Consider the following 16,752-nt stretch of genomic DNA (forward strand, 5'->3'; position numbering starts at 1 on the left):
CGTCGTGCTAGCAAACGTCAGACACTCAAAATCCCAAAGAAGGACACGACCTAGACCTTCCTTCTCGTCGGCGACCTTTCGTAGCCTTCGCGGAGTGCCGCTGCCGTCTAGGACAGTCGTTCTGGTCCACAGATGTCTTCCAATCTGTAAGCTCGAGTAATTTTTCGACCCTCGCGAAGCGAAGTCATCGAGCAAAGCAATTAAAATTTTTTTTCTTCTATTTTTGGTCTCAATTTTCTCATATTTATAGATATATTATAAAGGATAGGTTTAATTTATGTGAGCTTGTACTTTATATCTTAAATAGAGAAAACGAGATGTTTCCTAATTTTTAGAAATTTAAAAGAGAAATTTTTGCAACAAAATTGCAGATTAAATAGTTTCAAAAGAGGATGATTTGATTGTTTAAAGTAACTTATTGTTAGTTTAATTTAATTTTGATGTCGAAGATTAATGAATATCTGATTTTCAGTACAAACATTTATATTTAGCTTTTTCACATTATGTTCCACTGATTATGGCAATAAAAAATTTCAATAAAAAGTCAAATATTCACAGGATGTAGTTTCTAAAACTCTTTATATTTATTTATAAAAGCCTCAATACACATATAAAACACATATAATTAGTATTCACAATCAGATTCAAAATTAGGTTACACTTTTTTAAATTCACACGAGGAATGAAGAAAATTCTTAGTCAAAAAATTCAGGTATTTTTTAACAAAATATACTGCTGCTAGACATATTCTAAAATATTATTTAAAAAAAAATTTTTAAACTGTCATCACTACTAATTGATTCTTTCAGTGCGATTTGATTTGCAATGTTATAATAACTCAATGAATATTTACTGTTCTTCAATGATAATAAACTGATAAAATAGAACAAAAAATAAAATAAAACATAAATAAAAATAAAATAGATTAAAAATTGTAGTCGAAAATGGAAGAATTTCGACTCTCTAATATGCATATATATAACTTTCTGATGTACGTGAGTGATTCAAAATTTAAATTCCATGTTTAATATAATTTTTAATGTAATAATAAAAATTCCGGACGAATCTCGAGACCATAACATGAAGGCCACTTTAGGATCTGAGACGGTTAGCGTACGATGGACACCAAAATCCCCGACAGACCATTCTTCGACCTTCACCCGACGTCGAAACGTCCGCATGCTGTGTTCGGGGTGAACTCCACCGTCACGGCGCAGGCGTCGGACGACAAGGTGCACTACCTACAGCGGCTGCTTCTGGTGAGTGTCATCCGCGCGATTACGATGTGTGCAAGTATCGCGCTACGTTCCCTCCTCAGGTTGTCCCCGAGGGGTGTCCGCGGCGTGTCCCACGGCTATTCGATAGGTCCGGACAATTATGATCGACTGTGTCTCGCGATGCAGGTAGCCTCGATCGCCCACCCTCTCGCGCGACGTCATTTCGCTCATCTCTTCCATGTTAGCTCGAGCTTCTCTCCATCGCGTCTCCTCCAAGGTGGAAAGCGATGGCGAGAGCGGGTTAAAAGAGGAGATCCAATTTATTGACATTGTCCGGCAATTCGGTCGCGGTCTTCCTTTTATTCGCGAGTTCACCTTTGGCGCAAGCTCATGCAAGTCACGTGGTTTCATGCGCGAGATGATCGAGCTCGCATTCGTATTATCGACGTTCTGTCGACCGAGCTAAGATTAATTCTGTCGTAATCGCGCGCTTATTTTACGAAAGTAGCGAAACATATATCTTTATATTAAACTTATTACGCATTCCTTCTGGAAATATTTCGTTTTTCACACATATCTATCACTTTTGATATAATCTAATAGGATCAAGAATATATCAAGCTATATAGACAATATTGACATCAAATTTTTAAGTAAAATTTGTTTATTCTTTTAGTAAGGTAACCGCTACAATAGCTTCATTTCTGTTGAAATTATTCAATAATTAATAAATAAATAACTTGTATAATTAATTTTATAATTTAATTTATTTTATAATTTAATTAATAAGTAATTGATATAATTAATAAATTTTAATTAAATAATTTATATAATTAATAAATTTTAATTAAATAATTTATATAATTAATAAATTTTAATCACAATCGAAATATCAAGGGAATTTAATATGATTTGATCTTGTTGCAGCACACCTGCAGGGAATTATGGACGATTCCGGAAGGTGCGATAGCGACGACCGCAAACTACTTCTCCCATGACAGATCAAAATATATTTCGTTTGGCCTAGTAGCTCAGGTAAATCTAACTGTAATATGTAATATTATAATTAATATTATCGGCCTGTCGATTTTAAAAATAAAATTAACGCTTTAAGAAAAACGCGCTCGAATATAAAAAATAATTTTCTTGAATGAAATATTCTCCATGAATCATTCTCCAATTTTTCCCTTTTTTGGTTCTCTAAACTATATATTATTTCATCCCTATTTTTAAGAAAGAATTTATTTGTAATTTTAATTTAAATCGATACAAAAACATTTAAGAAGGTTTGGATTAAATTTTTTATCACTTTTCATATTTCAGTAAAATTTAAAAAATAAAATAATTAATTAAGAAATCATCTACGTCTCTTTTTCGCGAAATTGCAAAATAAATCAACGTATTCCAGTTATATAAATGTTCCGACATTACGCGTCTACTTTCGAGGAATACTTTCTCTCTTATTTTTTTACTATCTAATCTTACGCAATAATTCACGATACCTTATACTGACCGTTGCTGGCTAATATTGGAAATATTGATAACAATACGATCCTCTCGTTCAATCAACACTCGTGATGTGGTGCCACCTACGTGGGCCACATTGTCAGTCATGAGTCTGGCTCTCGTGTTTTCGTGTGTGTTTCGCTAAATATCGCATGTTTACATGTTCACCTCGACAAATATCACTTATCCATCGCGATCCTACCGTGTTAATCAATCATGATTTGGCGTACGATAGAATATCTGTTGAGGGAAGGCATTTCGTGGATAACTAAGAAATGCATGTGGAACCAGGTACGCCGGATATTTTTATAATTAATATAAAACGTTATTTAATCGAGTGTAACATGCATTGTTTCTTCAACCCTATTATTTTTTGTAGAAATTATTCCATGCGAGAATCTCAATTATTCGCACAAATTGTATGTAAATTAAATGAATCGAACATGTGTGTGTATTAGGCTCTTATAAAAATGCGTATCTGTAAAGTATTCTTTAAACTTTCGAATATTTTTTTGCCTCCTGATCACGCGCCGCGTGTCACATTTTATCGTTGTAACTCGTTATCTGTGGTAGACAACGTACGACTATATTATATAATTATATAGGCTTAAGCCTTTGAATTAAATAAAATATATGGCTTATCGTTTGTTTCATGGGTGTCTGAATTTTTCTAACAATTGCTAGAAAAAGTTTAAAGTACGGCATGTATCTACATAGATATAGATAAAAGTAGCATAAAAAAGTCGTATTTATTAACGATACCTCATGAAATAATTCATACGCAGGAATGTATGAAGAGATTAGTGTGATACTGGTACCGCGTAATGTGTGTCAATCAAAATAATCTATTATATTAATAAAATATTTAATATATAGGTGGAGTTACATATGTGATATTTCTTTCATATCAGAAATTTCCCTAGTATTTTAAAGTATCAAGTCGAGTTCGTACGCACTCGCCTTGCTTCGTGTACTATCGCCCATTCCCAGGAGCGGCTCATGATTTAATGACGTATTAAATACACAGACCTATTAATAAAAATTAAAAATTATTAACACATTTTAATATTAATATATTTGATTATACTCGTATATTTATTTTTTATTTTTTTGTGTATTTATTTTTGCCTGTATTAATTTATATTAGTATTAACTTATAATTTATATTATAATCAATTATATCTATATGTCTAACTAAATTTCACACTAATATATTTAATTTAAATAAAAAATATTTATATTTAATTTAAGTATTACCAGTACATATTTTTGGAGATACGTGCACTTGATTTTATTAACATATTTCGTGCTCTTCCTCAAGAAATTTTTTTCCAAAATTGTATACATCTTAATCTCATTATAAATAATTGATCTCGCGTCACGCGTGGAATTTATCAAATCGCATCGCATCGCATTGCGATTAGCGAACGATTCCTGACATTTAGCCGAGTCGAATCGATATGCGTAATAGTGAGCGGAAGCGCCAGTAGAGGGCCACGCGTAGGCGCGTCCCTGGCGTCGCCGACGTTCGGCGACGTTTGCCGAGGCAGAGCCGAAGGGGGCCTCGAGCCAATCGCATCGATCCAAAGTCCCACGTCGGTTGCCGCAAGTCGCAACACTGTTGTACGTCGCGCACAGTCGTGCTCTCGAGCTTTTTAGTGGGTTGAATTTTGGGACCAAGCGAGCCTATTCTGCCTCTACGACGTAAGTCCGCAAACTCCACACTGTTAACCCTATCATCACTTCGCTACATAACGTGGATAACAGATCCATCCGTCCATGTGATATCCGGGGCTGGGATCCATGCGTGGTTGCTGTGCATTCGTTTCCTCTATTTGCTGCACCTCTGTAATTCCAAGATGGCCGTCAAATGGATGCTCCGAAAGGCCCCTTATGGTGCATCATCCTCCGCGTCCTCGCACTCGCAGTCCCTCGCACGCTTCCCTCCCGGGCTTGCTCGATTCCGTCCAGGGGGAGAGGTCGCCGGAGGCGGCCCTCTCGACGGCCGTGTTCCTCGTGGAACACGTCGACGTCGACGCGCCCGTCATCGATCCCGGACTCGAGGCCACGTTCCACGCCACGGCCGATGCGCTAATCCATTCCCACGGCCACGCTGCCGATCACGCATCCCGAGCATCGTGTCATCGTTTCATCACGCGCGCGTCGTCTCGTCTCTCTCTCCGCTCGACAGCTTCCGACCGCGTCCGTTTTGGCGGGACCGTCCGAGTGCCGCGATTAACGCGTGTCTCGGGCAGCGTGACACGCGAAACGAGTCGCGTATCCAAAGTTTTCGAGAGAGAAACGCCATCGACTTCTTCTCGCGTTTTTTTTTAAGAAGATAGAATCTCGCGTCGACGTTTTCGTTATCTCTCTTCCTCTCTCTTTCTCTCTCTCTCCCTCTCCCCCCCCCCCCTCTCTCCCACCCCTCGCGCGCGCGAAGAGTGGGCTGTAAATTGTCCGGTGGTGTCCATGACGCTTTCACGAATGCGAATTCTGCCCACGTTTTGCAGAGTTTTATGAGCCGATGTCCACGTCGTTGTCGAAAAACAGTGTCGTACCGCAAGCATCATCCTCACGCTCCTGGATATCGTCCGTCTTCGATTTCATTTGGGATCAAGTGAGCCTGTTTCGCCTTCCTAACGTAAGTACACGCTCGGCTATGCGGGCTCCGTTAAAAGAAAATTCCGGTTCTCGTTCCGGGGGGGGGAGGGGAGGACGGAGGAGGGGGGAGGGGGGTCCTCCTAATGCCGCACACCCCTGGTGTTCGTCTCGATGTTACGTTGCTGTTTCTGATTCCGAACGAAAATCGCGGACTCGTCTGTCGACTTTATCGAGTAACCTTCATTGCACACCTCATGCTCATAAACTGCAATCGCATGCATGTTATATATTTATTGTTAGACTCGATTACACATCGACAGTGTGATAATTAATTAATTCTCTTTACTCTCTCTCTAGATTTTAATAATAATATAGTGTATTTAATAGCGTATAATAGTAAATGTTGCCTTTGTTATGTCAATGCTATTAATCCTTCAACTGTGGAAAATGTAACAAAGTGCTTGAAAAAAGAGATTATCTCATTTATAGAGATTCGTACAATAATCTCATTAATTTTATGTTCTTTATTTTATTTATGCATTTTTTTCTGTGCGCTTTTGTAAATGTCTCTTTTATTGTCTCTTTATTTCCAGTAAAAAAATAATCGCTTATTGATAAAAAATTGACGCATTATATTATACGATAATATAATAACAGTGTCATTGACGAAGAGAAAAAAATCTGAATTAATCATGATCAATATGCTGCTGCGAATATTGAATACAATCTCTATCAATTGAGTTGCACTGTATGCGCGCCTGGGTTAATTAATTTAAATATTCTCGTTTTATCTAAATTTATCTTTCTATTTTTGCAACATGCGTAGGTAGAGAATGTCAATTTAATAAACTGATATTGAATTAATGATAATTGATATTGAATTGGTACAAATATTTTCTCGGACACACAATGGAAGGACTATCGATCCTTTCGCTTGCGTGGATTTTTTGTTTTTTTATATTTCCTGCACTTGAAATGAAACAAATGTAGAGAAAGCTTCAAGAAGATTAAGTGCTATAACTGCAAAGTATTATAGAAGCGATACGAAGTAAACTTTGCGACAAGCGATAGCATTAAAATCTTATGCTGGATATTCTTTCTATCCTTGTCTAGCTTGTGCGCATTGATTTCTCTCTTCATCTCGATTCTCCTCATCGAGGGATCTCGATGTACAGCAGGTAGAAAAAATCTTGTCGACGTTTAAATTATCCGTCTACTCAACTCTGTAAAATAACGTCGTTCAATACTGGTCTGCTGCAAGATTCCATATAAAGGATAATGACCAGGATACGTTTATTCATGTACAGGATTAATATTTTTACACGATTGAAACTTTTTCGCATAAAACCAATTAAATGTACGCATTATTAGATGATTAAAAATCTTAATGTAAAGACAAAATCAAAGCCAATTATCAAAATGTCCGTAATTGAATCATTTTACAGTAAAATGCATGCCATGTATTTATACAAGTTGCACATAAAAATATCTTGTTTGTTACAGATGCCGCGAAGCAGGAGGCGTCATCGCTCTCGTAGCCACTCGAGAACACGTTCACATTCTGTGGGTTCCCCGCAGTACGAGCATAAACGCAGACGTATCGATTATGAGAGTCCACAGAGCAAAGGAACTTATAGGTAAGTCGTATACGTTGACCTTCAGGTCGAGCGTATTCCCCTTTCGACAATGTACGTATATATGATGCATATACTTCTTTTCCAATGGTCAGAAAGAGAGAGGTAACGCAAAAAAAATTTCAAAATCTCATCTCCAAAGTAATTATTAAATTCGCTCTCTATCACTGGGAGGATATGAAAGAAATATTTATCACAAAATATATAATTTGTGGTAATAAAAATAAAATAGCTTCAGCAAAATAAAAATTAACACAGTCGTAAAGAATCTTCAAAATTCATTTTAAAAAGAATTCAATAATATTCAAGTAATTTTTCTTCATAATGATTTTTTCCTGAGAATATATTTTTATAATTTATGCGTATACCCCTCTCTTGCTGCCCATCGCTTATTGTCAAAGAAAGAAAGTTGCAAGAAAAAGGGGGAGAACGCGCGAGAGAGGGAACCAGTAGCTGCAACCAGGCCAGAGTAACGCAAACGATCTCTCCCTCTCTCGTTCCCACGTTGTTCTAACCGGCAAATAGAGCTTCTCCATGAGATCTTGATGGCTATCAGTCGTGGTCGTACGTTCGAGCTTCAACCAGCCCGCTTGACAGACCGGTCCTCGTTATTTAGAACAGTTTGCGAAGATATACGTGAGTGCCGATAGGAGTCGGCATATCGTGGCGATATCGTGTTTGCTGGGAAATCAATTCGTGATTTATATATTGGAAGATAAAAAAGATCCTCTGCGTCATCTCAGAGTGTAAAAATTTCTAATAGAAATTATATATAAATTATATGACGAATAAAAATTTCTAATGGAAATTATATATAAATTATATAACTAATAAAAATTTCTAATAGAAATTATATATAAATTATATAACTAATAGAAATTTCTAATAGAAATCATATATAAATTATATAACTATATAAAATTTCGTTGTCGCATCTCGGAAGATAACGCAAATAGTGGTTTTTTTTTGCGGACTCGCAAACATTGAATCGATATTTGCAGCCTTTCCAAATGGACGTTCTTCTCGTTGCATCCTCCTTTTTGTAAAAGATTTAAATTTAAATTTTCTGCTTGATGCGAGGAAAAATTTCGTCGAAAATATCGCAGACTTCTATTTCCATTACGCAAAGTTATTTCCACGATGAATCATTCTATGAAACATTTATTTATAGGGTCATAATCTGTTGCGCCGCGTTTTGTTTGAGCGAATTTTATTATTGCGGATAACAAATCTATGAATCATGCGAAAAAGAATGCAAAAAAGATTTCAAATAATAATATATAAAATTGGTGTGTTTCAAATAATATATTTTCACAATTCGAATTTTCCATGCGTTACAAAAAAAAATTCAAGTATGCACAACGATGACATCATGAACGTTAAATTGTAACGATGCTGCAGTCATGTATATTGTATAGATAAGATAACAGTTTTACATGTGTTTTTTAAAGTAATATTTTCGTCTATCTTCTCGTCTTTTGTCTCGCAAGCAACTCGGTCGTGAAAATTGACATTAATTAAACTCTCTGGGACACGTATATTCGCATCGTGCTTCATTAATTATGTATCTCGAGTATGAACTGCGCGATATGCGAGTACTAATTAAAAAGTATACGATTAATTAAAATGCTCTTTAGACTTCTCTCGTTTAATAGGACTGTTGTAAAGGCCTGCTTAATGAATGAGTAGCAATAACAATTTCTTCCCGCATTACTTCCTGATCTTCTAGGTCAGTGACTACCGTATCGAAACCAAATCTTTACGCGCCTTGATATATAATAGCAATTCACTGTCCACGCGAGTTGGCTTCCTGTTGAAAAAAGCGCCGTCAATCATACGAAATCGAGATCAATGACGTAAGAACGACTGTGAGCTCAATGCTAAGCGCAATATTTTGCGAGCGCGCTGTCAGACGTCTTCGGTTAGACGATGTAACGAATCTTTTATTTTGTGTAGCTGACTTGCAGACAGTTTTAAAATTAGATGGTAGACACAGAAACACAATTGCGTCACGATGATATGTAGTAATACGACGTGATTGTGATTATATTTGTCGCGAGAATAGCTCAGGTTGAAGGCAACATAAAAGATGATTCGTTTCAAACCAATTTTTCTTCCGAGCATACATTGAAAGATAAAGACCGGAATAATTTCATTGAATGGGATGTTGTATAAAGGGAAGAGATTTCATGTCAATTGGCGAGTTTCGTTTATTCGCGAATAAATTATAGGAATTATAACTGTGTGCTTGTCCTGGATTCAAATCTAAACTCTCGGCGAAATTGTTCGGTCTTTTCGATTTTTTCGATTTGCCTCGAGATCCCTCTTTCAAGAAAATGTCTCTGATTGAAGCCTTTTTATGCTAATTTCGCCAATTAATGAACGTAAATTAAATGCTGATGCATCTGTTTGTGCAACGGTAAACCGTAATTGACGAAGATTTCTTCATGCTCGGTAAACTGCTCGAAGAAAGTCCATTATGACGAAGTCTTGCACGCGATTTTCCCATCGATGAAAATCGTGGTTAGAGAATTGAGATAGCCTTCAGGCTAACAAGTAATCGAAATACTCGCATTTGCTTTATAGAAGAAATTGCGTTTCTTTTCTATGAAATGGAGATTGTATTAAAAATCATGAAACCGTTATTTTAGAATCAAGTTAAGCGCGGTTGATGGACAGAGGCTTGTATCAGAAGAATTTAGAATTGTTTCTATTATCGAATACAAATGTCTGATAAAAAAACAATTTCGATCTCTCTCCGATGGACGACAATCTTGCAACTCGTTTTCCGTTTGCAAAATTTTTTGGAGAGAATCTAATTGCTTTTAAATTGGCTAATATCCAGGTTTTGTGAGATCAATCGTTCTCTATTTAATACAATCGCTTTTTGTAGCGAGTTATCATTTCATAATCCCGTCTTCTTCACTTCTCGCTAAGATGCATTATCGCAAGTGTATAAACGAGCTATTCATCAGCTACGATTTCTTCCATTGAGATCGTGTCCGTCTTGAGGTCACGCAAGCTTCGACAAAGTCAAGGTTGAGTCTCGAGCAGAGTCTAGATATATCAATTGAAATCGTCATCGCATGCAAGCGAAGAAGGCAGAATTACGAGTTGACCTTGGTGTGAATCCTACCCCTCGACAATTTTTTTCTTCTCTCTACAATCAGCTGATGAAGCTTCTCTCTAGAAAATGATCGGTTGTCTTCGATTAGATTAATTTGTTGCACTTTGCATAGTGAAAGTATTTTTTGCATCAGCCAGGTTTTTCGATATTGAAGAAACGCGCTTGAAAGAGATAATTGCACTACTGTTGTGCGTAAATTGCTAACAATGTTGATATTCGCATAGAAGATTTCCAATGCAATTAGTATAATTATGCCTTTAACTTTCTAATCGCATTACCGCAAAGCAAAACATATTACAGATTCTGTAAGGGAAATCAATATACAAATAGTTGTTATATACAAAGAGATACATAATATAAAACATAAATATAAATTTGTTTCTATGTGCAAAATACAAATTAGGCAACTTATCAAACTTGAGGAACAAATCTATGATCATATATCAATAAAAACGCTTTTTTATTTTAAACAAGAATTTATATATTAAATAAAAAATATTAAATAAGATATATTATTATTTCTATAAACAAAGTATTTACTTTAGACTCTGTTCGTTATCTATATTCTTAATTACTACACTGAGAAAAAAATCTGGTTGCATTAATTAGAATTCTGTAGATTCAACCAGTATGTCTGTTGGAAAATGGACGAACCAGAATTCTTGTAGGAATTATCAGATGAATCTGATTAATTTCTTCCTGTTAAATTTACCAAATTTTCTCGTTAATAACACTAAACTCACCAGCATCAAGTCGTCTAAAATTTTTTTCCATCTAATTTCAAAAGTCTGTTTAATATTCTGAATTCCAACAAGATTATTGGATAAATTCAATGCAGATTATTGAATAAATTATTTTAAATTCAGTTTGTTAGAAATTAAACTGATAAACAGTGATGCAAGAAGAGGATGCAGCTCAAACACACACAATCAGAGAGCTAGTCCTCTTTTTGGCACTACTGCTCGTAAGAGAAAAAAAATATACTTTGGATTTAATGTTAATACTAGTTCTTTATATACATTTCATGGCAAATATTGAATACGAGTTAAGTTAAGAGTAGCTCTTCGCCTAGCGGCAAGCAAAGAAGTTAATGTAACAAGAAATTTTATAGATCCAACCAGAAAATACTAACCAAATTCTTATAGTAAAATCTATTAAACGTTCTAGTTATAAAAAATCGAGTCTTATCATGATAATTAGAAATTCTTGTTTGATTTAATCAAAATGCCTTCAATCATATACGTCTTGTTGGTACAATCAAACGATTTTTCTCAGTATAGTACTTAAATTACTAATACTCTGACGTATTTAACAAAATGTTATTCAGCTGATAGCGCTGATCCTACTTAAACAAGCAAAGCGTCTTTGTTGATAGTGTCATTATCTAAATGGAAAGATTAAAATGTTGATATAAACGTGAATATAATTTGCTATTCATTAGAGATATCCGTTTAACAAATCGACAATTTTCCTATTACATTTTTAAAATTAAAGTCGCGCAAGAGTTGTCACAATTATTTCCATAAAACTGAGTCGAGCATTACGAGTCTCCTTAATTGCAATCTAGGTCGCGAGACGGATATAAATTAAAAGATGCCGATCCTGTACGCCGCCTTAGTTTCCTGGATTCCAAGGTATAGTATAATAAACTGCTATTTGCTTTTCAGAGGTGAAATAATTTCATCCTTGTAAAGAATTAATTATCTTAAATATAAGAAAATATCTCTTTTATAATTTATTATATACAGTTTTTTATAGGATGAAATATTCTTGGAATTAATTTACTAAAAGAAGTGACGAACAGTGTCTGGAACATGTGCGCAATCCATCATTTTTAATCACGTTTCTCCGGACGATATAATTTTATCTAGCTATCTTACAATATGCTTTCTACATCGCGACACGATGCATTGTCGTAGCGATTTATTTAGAGATAAAAAGATCATTTCCTCGTGAATTTACTGACCTGCATCCGTAGTAAATGTGTGAAAAATGTACAATTGTTTTCGTTTGGAAAGTATTTTTGCTCTTTTTAACGCACAAGTCACACGTTGGCTATATTTGCCAAGTGTCGTAGGTAGTAATGTTAACATGATGACACACTGTTCCATTTCTTCGTGTCCTATTTAGTTATTCCATATCTTTGGCTTGCAGATTTTCGGCTTGGATAAACTCCAAGAAAGACGAACCGAGTGGATTCTTTGACGTGACGCGTTTTTCGCTGCTCTTTATTCCCATGGAACTTTCTTCGTCGATCTCTATCAATTGAAAAAATGCCGAGGCGAGAGATAAAGTAGTCATTGTTAAGGAGTGACATCTCTGATTGCAAATTTATGTTTGCCGACCGTCTCGCTAAAAATTAACATTCAGTAGCGCTCGTTGAAAATTCTCATGAGCATGAATCTCGAGACAAGTTCAATGGCTGAGATTCGACTTGGTTGGTTGACCGTGAACCCTATTGTACGGTTGATGCACTGCGTAGAAAAAAAAGTGCGAAACACAATGATCGTCTGACGTGTCACTCGAGACAAATCCTCGGATCCTTTTGTGTACTTCGGCGAACTGATAATCTCAGCTGATACATATTTAGATTGAAACAATAGTTTCTTCTTCATGTACACACATACTTGCTCGATGGATTAAGCGAATTGATCTCTCCTTGATATAAGATTTCAAATCGGTCGGTAAACGATTGGCATTCAACGTCATCGAAGTCTGTCTAATTAGAGCTCTCGATGGTCTCTGTTTCGTTTGTGAATCATCACGAACGAATTTTTGTGCGCTTTCTAATTGCACTTTAATTAGTTGATATTCTGTATATTTATACAAAATTTCGAGAGCGCTAGTAAATATAATATTTATAATTGAAGCGATTATTCTTTCACTTCAATAATAAATTGCATTAATAATTGATTTGTCGATGAGATAAAACTCTGTGTTGCACGATAATATTAAAAAAAAATATATGCAATTTATTTTATTCAACTAGAATATCTATATTGTAATATTTTTTTTAAACAAAGATTATCTAACGTTTAAAATTATCAAAAATAAGGGCTACCGCTCTTTTCCACTATATTAAGCGAACTGGATAGTCTATTTGAGGAAAGCAACTTAATTAGGTCATATTGTACGGTTATACACTTGGATAGAAACATGTTATATGTGACACTAAACAACCTTGATTCCCGTTTAGTTTCGCTCCAGATCGTGTCAAACGTTCAACTTCTACACCACACTTTAACACACACATTCACATTTTTAAATTAGCTTTGATTAAATATTACTATGTTCATTTTAATCTTAAAGAATCTGAGTTATAGACGATCAGATATACTCGACTTTGCCTCTTATATCGTATTAATACTGTATTTTTAGCAACATCGTAATATCTGTTTACTTTTTATATATTATAATTTCGTTTTTGTACTTTATATATTAATTTCATTTATTATATTTCAGCGGAGAACGAGTGTTGAGATCTCGTCAGCACGAGCGTGGCACCAGCCAGGAACGTCGGTACAAGCGCAGCCATCGCCGATCACCCAGCAGCGGTAGACACGGTCATCGCGATCGTGATCGAGATCGTGCTCATCTGGCGCATCCCACATCATCTCGACGTACGCGCGTTCACCGTCATCATGGCTCGTCTTCGGTCAGCCAGGAGCGTCACCGTCATCGATCCCCGTCCACCAGGAGTCAGGTGAGTCCGAGGGACAATATAACATACGTAATGGCATCAATATTACGCGTTCCTGCCCGTCACCATATAATGTACTGCGCGCCGCGTGATACAACGATCTACGAACAGTTTGAGATTTAATCATACCCCTAACCCTACGAAAACATACACAATAGCAGAAGACGCTTTTGTACTCTGTCGTACTCTTACCGACGATTCGTTATCGGGAAAAGTTTCATTGAATAGATATTATACATTATGTACCAAAAACTTATGTCTCGAGTTTAAATCTAAAAATGGAAATGATGTGATATAATACAATCTTTCCATAATTTTTTTTTCAAATATGTATATAAAGTGATTTTGAAAATCATTTCTTTATATGCACATACACATATTCTTTTTGAATGATTTGAAAACTCTCACGGCAAACCGAGTAGCGATTGGATAGATTAATTTTTTTAATTAATGTAAGCATTACTCTGTATATATGTTTTGATCAAACTTCCGTTGTGTTAAATTTTTATACCGTTTATCGAATAATGTAGGCTCTTTATGAAGCGATAAAGTGATTTTATTACTGTGAACGTGTCGTAAAATTTCACAGTATAAACTAATTCTCTAATGCATGTGCGGATATGATGACGATTAAGCTGGGGGTACCAATAATAATCCATGTGTGAAAGCATGAATGTTTGAGAATGAATCGAAATCATCAAACAAGAATAGATTGCCAAGAATTGAATCAATATTTAAGCTGTCTTCTAAAGGAAAATTCAATTTTTTAATGATTAAATGTTTGAAGCAGTTTTTGATCTGTTATCTTATCGAGCTTCGAAGCGGAGATCTTCCGATGAGATCGATTTGGAAGCTTAAAGACATGCAGGAGTGGAGCTGGCGGTATCGAGTTAGCGCTCCACCAAGTGAGAACAGTCCTGGAAATTGTTGTGGGCACGCTGTGTATATCCGAAGCGAATACCGATGATTCTTCTTTCTTACTTGACGCCGGCTATTTTCGACCGGCGACTATTTTCGAGGCGGACTCGTCACGCGGTTTCGCCGCGGTTTTAGTGCGAGTTTGCGCCAGATGGCCAACGCAACATCGTCGCCGCCACCGCCGCCGTCGTCGTCGGGAAACATTGTACCGGCAGATAAGCCGGTTCAAAGCGACCGCGAGGACAACGATTCGCCAGGAAGTTTGACGACGAAGGCGAGTATATTTCGCCTTCGAGTTTCGATCTGAACGCAACGTCTCGATGGGGAGTCATCTTATCGTCGATATCGAAGGCATCTTTGTATCTAAATCGGAGAAAGTTCCAATATCTATTCCTTCGGATCTAAAAAGTGCTTCAAGAGTAACAAACTACGGACGATTGATTTTTCAAATACGAGATTACATTGTGTCAATTCCGCATCATTGCTGTGGTTGAAAAAGCCTATCCGGCGACCCAGAATTGTTCAACCTGAATTTAGAAATACACGCGTTGCAATTGGCACAAGATGTGCTTGTGAAACGCGACGCGAGGTGCCCGGGTGAACCACATCTCTCTTCCTCTCTCTCTTTCTCTCTTTTCGCGCATATCGTCAACCTGGATTCTGGAAGTTGGATCGCGCTCGATGGCGACGGCGGCGGCCTGGCTGACCATGGTAGTCTATCATCGGCCGCGTCATCGTCGTCATCGTCCTTTCAGACAACGACGAATCAGGAACTAAGTCTGCTGATGCCTTGCGGAAGCGTATCCTGGTGGCCGCGTCACGATTGGGACGCGTGGTTGCAGCGCAATGTCATCGAGACTACGAAAGAATTTGACGTGAAACTTGATGTCACGCCTGAAACTAACGACTCATCGGCTTCCGAGGTAGCACCAACATTAAAGATCTTCGTATGGTTCCACGATCTTCGATATTAATTAATTGCTAGAGTGTGTGTGCGTATTGCCTATGCTCAGTGTCTTTACGATCGCATTTATTATCGCTTCATACCTCTGTTCCAATTCTTTTCTCTGCACATTGAATCCAAAGAATTTAACAGCACCTCTTTAGAAATCTATTATTTTTGTCGCTAAAGAAATAATTGGTTAAACATTAAAAAAAATTAACAGTGAATTCGCAAAAAGATGATTGAACTTGTTTGAGCGGTAATATTCTTAACTATGAGGTATTAAAATTCTATTTTTATCAGTCTCACTTAAGAATTATGGTTTAATTGAAATTTTTTTAATAGCTTCATAAGCGAGGAATACTTCATGTGTCAATAGCTTGATGAATTACACCTGCTTCTTCCTCGGTGAAAGGGTTAAATGTACAGAACGTACATTTCTGTTGGCCACTCGCCATGCAGGCAACAGCGGTGACACTGTGCGAACCTCGGGCTGATTAACCACAGCCAACCAGGACTTTAACATTTTAAACACGGCGCGTACTGACGGCAGGTTCTCATCTTCTCTGTGCGTGACGATCGTGGCGCACGCGTTTCGGACTGCCGATTTATATTTGGCACAGCTCGTTCTCGCGAGGACGACGACGACGACTTGGAGAACGAAGCGAATGCTCTAGAGTACGGCGCCTCTTTTCTTCTTCTCTCTCCCCGTTCTTCTCCTCCCACCCCATTTTTAACCTGATAGTGTGGTAACCTTGGTCAATATTTTCTTGGGGTAGGGAGCGGAAGAAACACACGCGTAACTTTTCGTTGCGACGTCGATTGCTTCCGTTATTGTAACGCGAGCGACCTAATGGAGGAAAACTTGTCACTATACAATATATGCTTTATTAAGTACACATTATATGATTTATTAAGTAATATATATAAGATAAAATACAACGATACAATCGCAATTAGTGCAAATTAAATTTGATACAATATTAAATTTGGTTTCATGCTCAGAATTATTTATTTACATGTAATATGTATTATGTATATAATGTGGAACTTTAGCAGAAATTTAATACTTTATTTATTTTTTCGTCTTTATTCTTCTAGATAAA

The 16,752-nt window shown here is 36.6% G+C and overlaps 1 protein-coding gene and 1 long non-coding RNA gene across 2 annotated transcripts in view; one reads left to right on the plus strand and one right to left on the minus strand.

The window, feature by feature from the left end:
- The window catches only part of Doa (CDC like kinase darkener of apricot), a 26,787-nt gene continuing 10,035 nt past the window's right edge, over positions 1 to 16,752 (plus strand). Inside the window, exons 1-5 of the mRNA XM_083106552.1 lie at positions 1 to 146; positions 1,097 to 1,259; positions 2,145 to 2,252; positions 6,828 to 6,961; positions 13,548 to 13,788. Of these exons, the coding sequence (XP_082962678.1) occupies positions 1,119 to 1,259; positions 2,145 to 2,252; positions 6,828 to 6,961; positions 13,548 to 13,788 (624 nt within the window). The 5' untranslated portion in view covers positions 1 to 146; positions 1,097 to 1,118. The remainder of the gene's footprint in view (positions 147 to 1,096; positions 1,260 to 2,144; positions 2,253 to 6,827; positions 6,962 to 13,547; positions 13,789 to 16,752) is intronic.
- On the minus strand, positions 3,572 to 5,101 carry LOC145975811 (uncharacterized). Its single transcript, XR_014440090.1, has 2 exons — positions 3,981 to 5,101; positions 3,572 to 3,752 (listed from the first exon to the last, which is right to left on the minus strand). It is a non-coding gene; the product is annotated as an uncharacterized LOC145975811 (long non-coding RNA).

Source organism: Camponotus vicinus, unplaced genomic scaffold (genome assembly GCF_025532165.1).
Source record: "Camponotus vicinus isolate PSW18456_S1 unplaced genomic scaffold, iyCamVici1.0 SCAF_8, whole genome shotgun sequence".
Taxonomy (NCBI): domain Eukaryota; kingdom Metazoa; phylum Arthropoda; class Insecta; order Hymenoptera; family Formicidae; genus Camponotus; species Camponotus vicinus.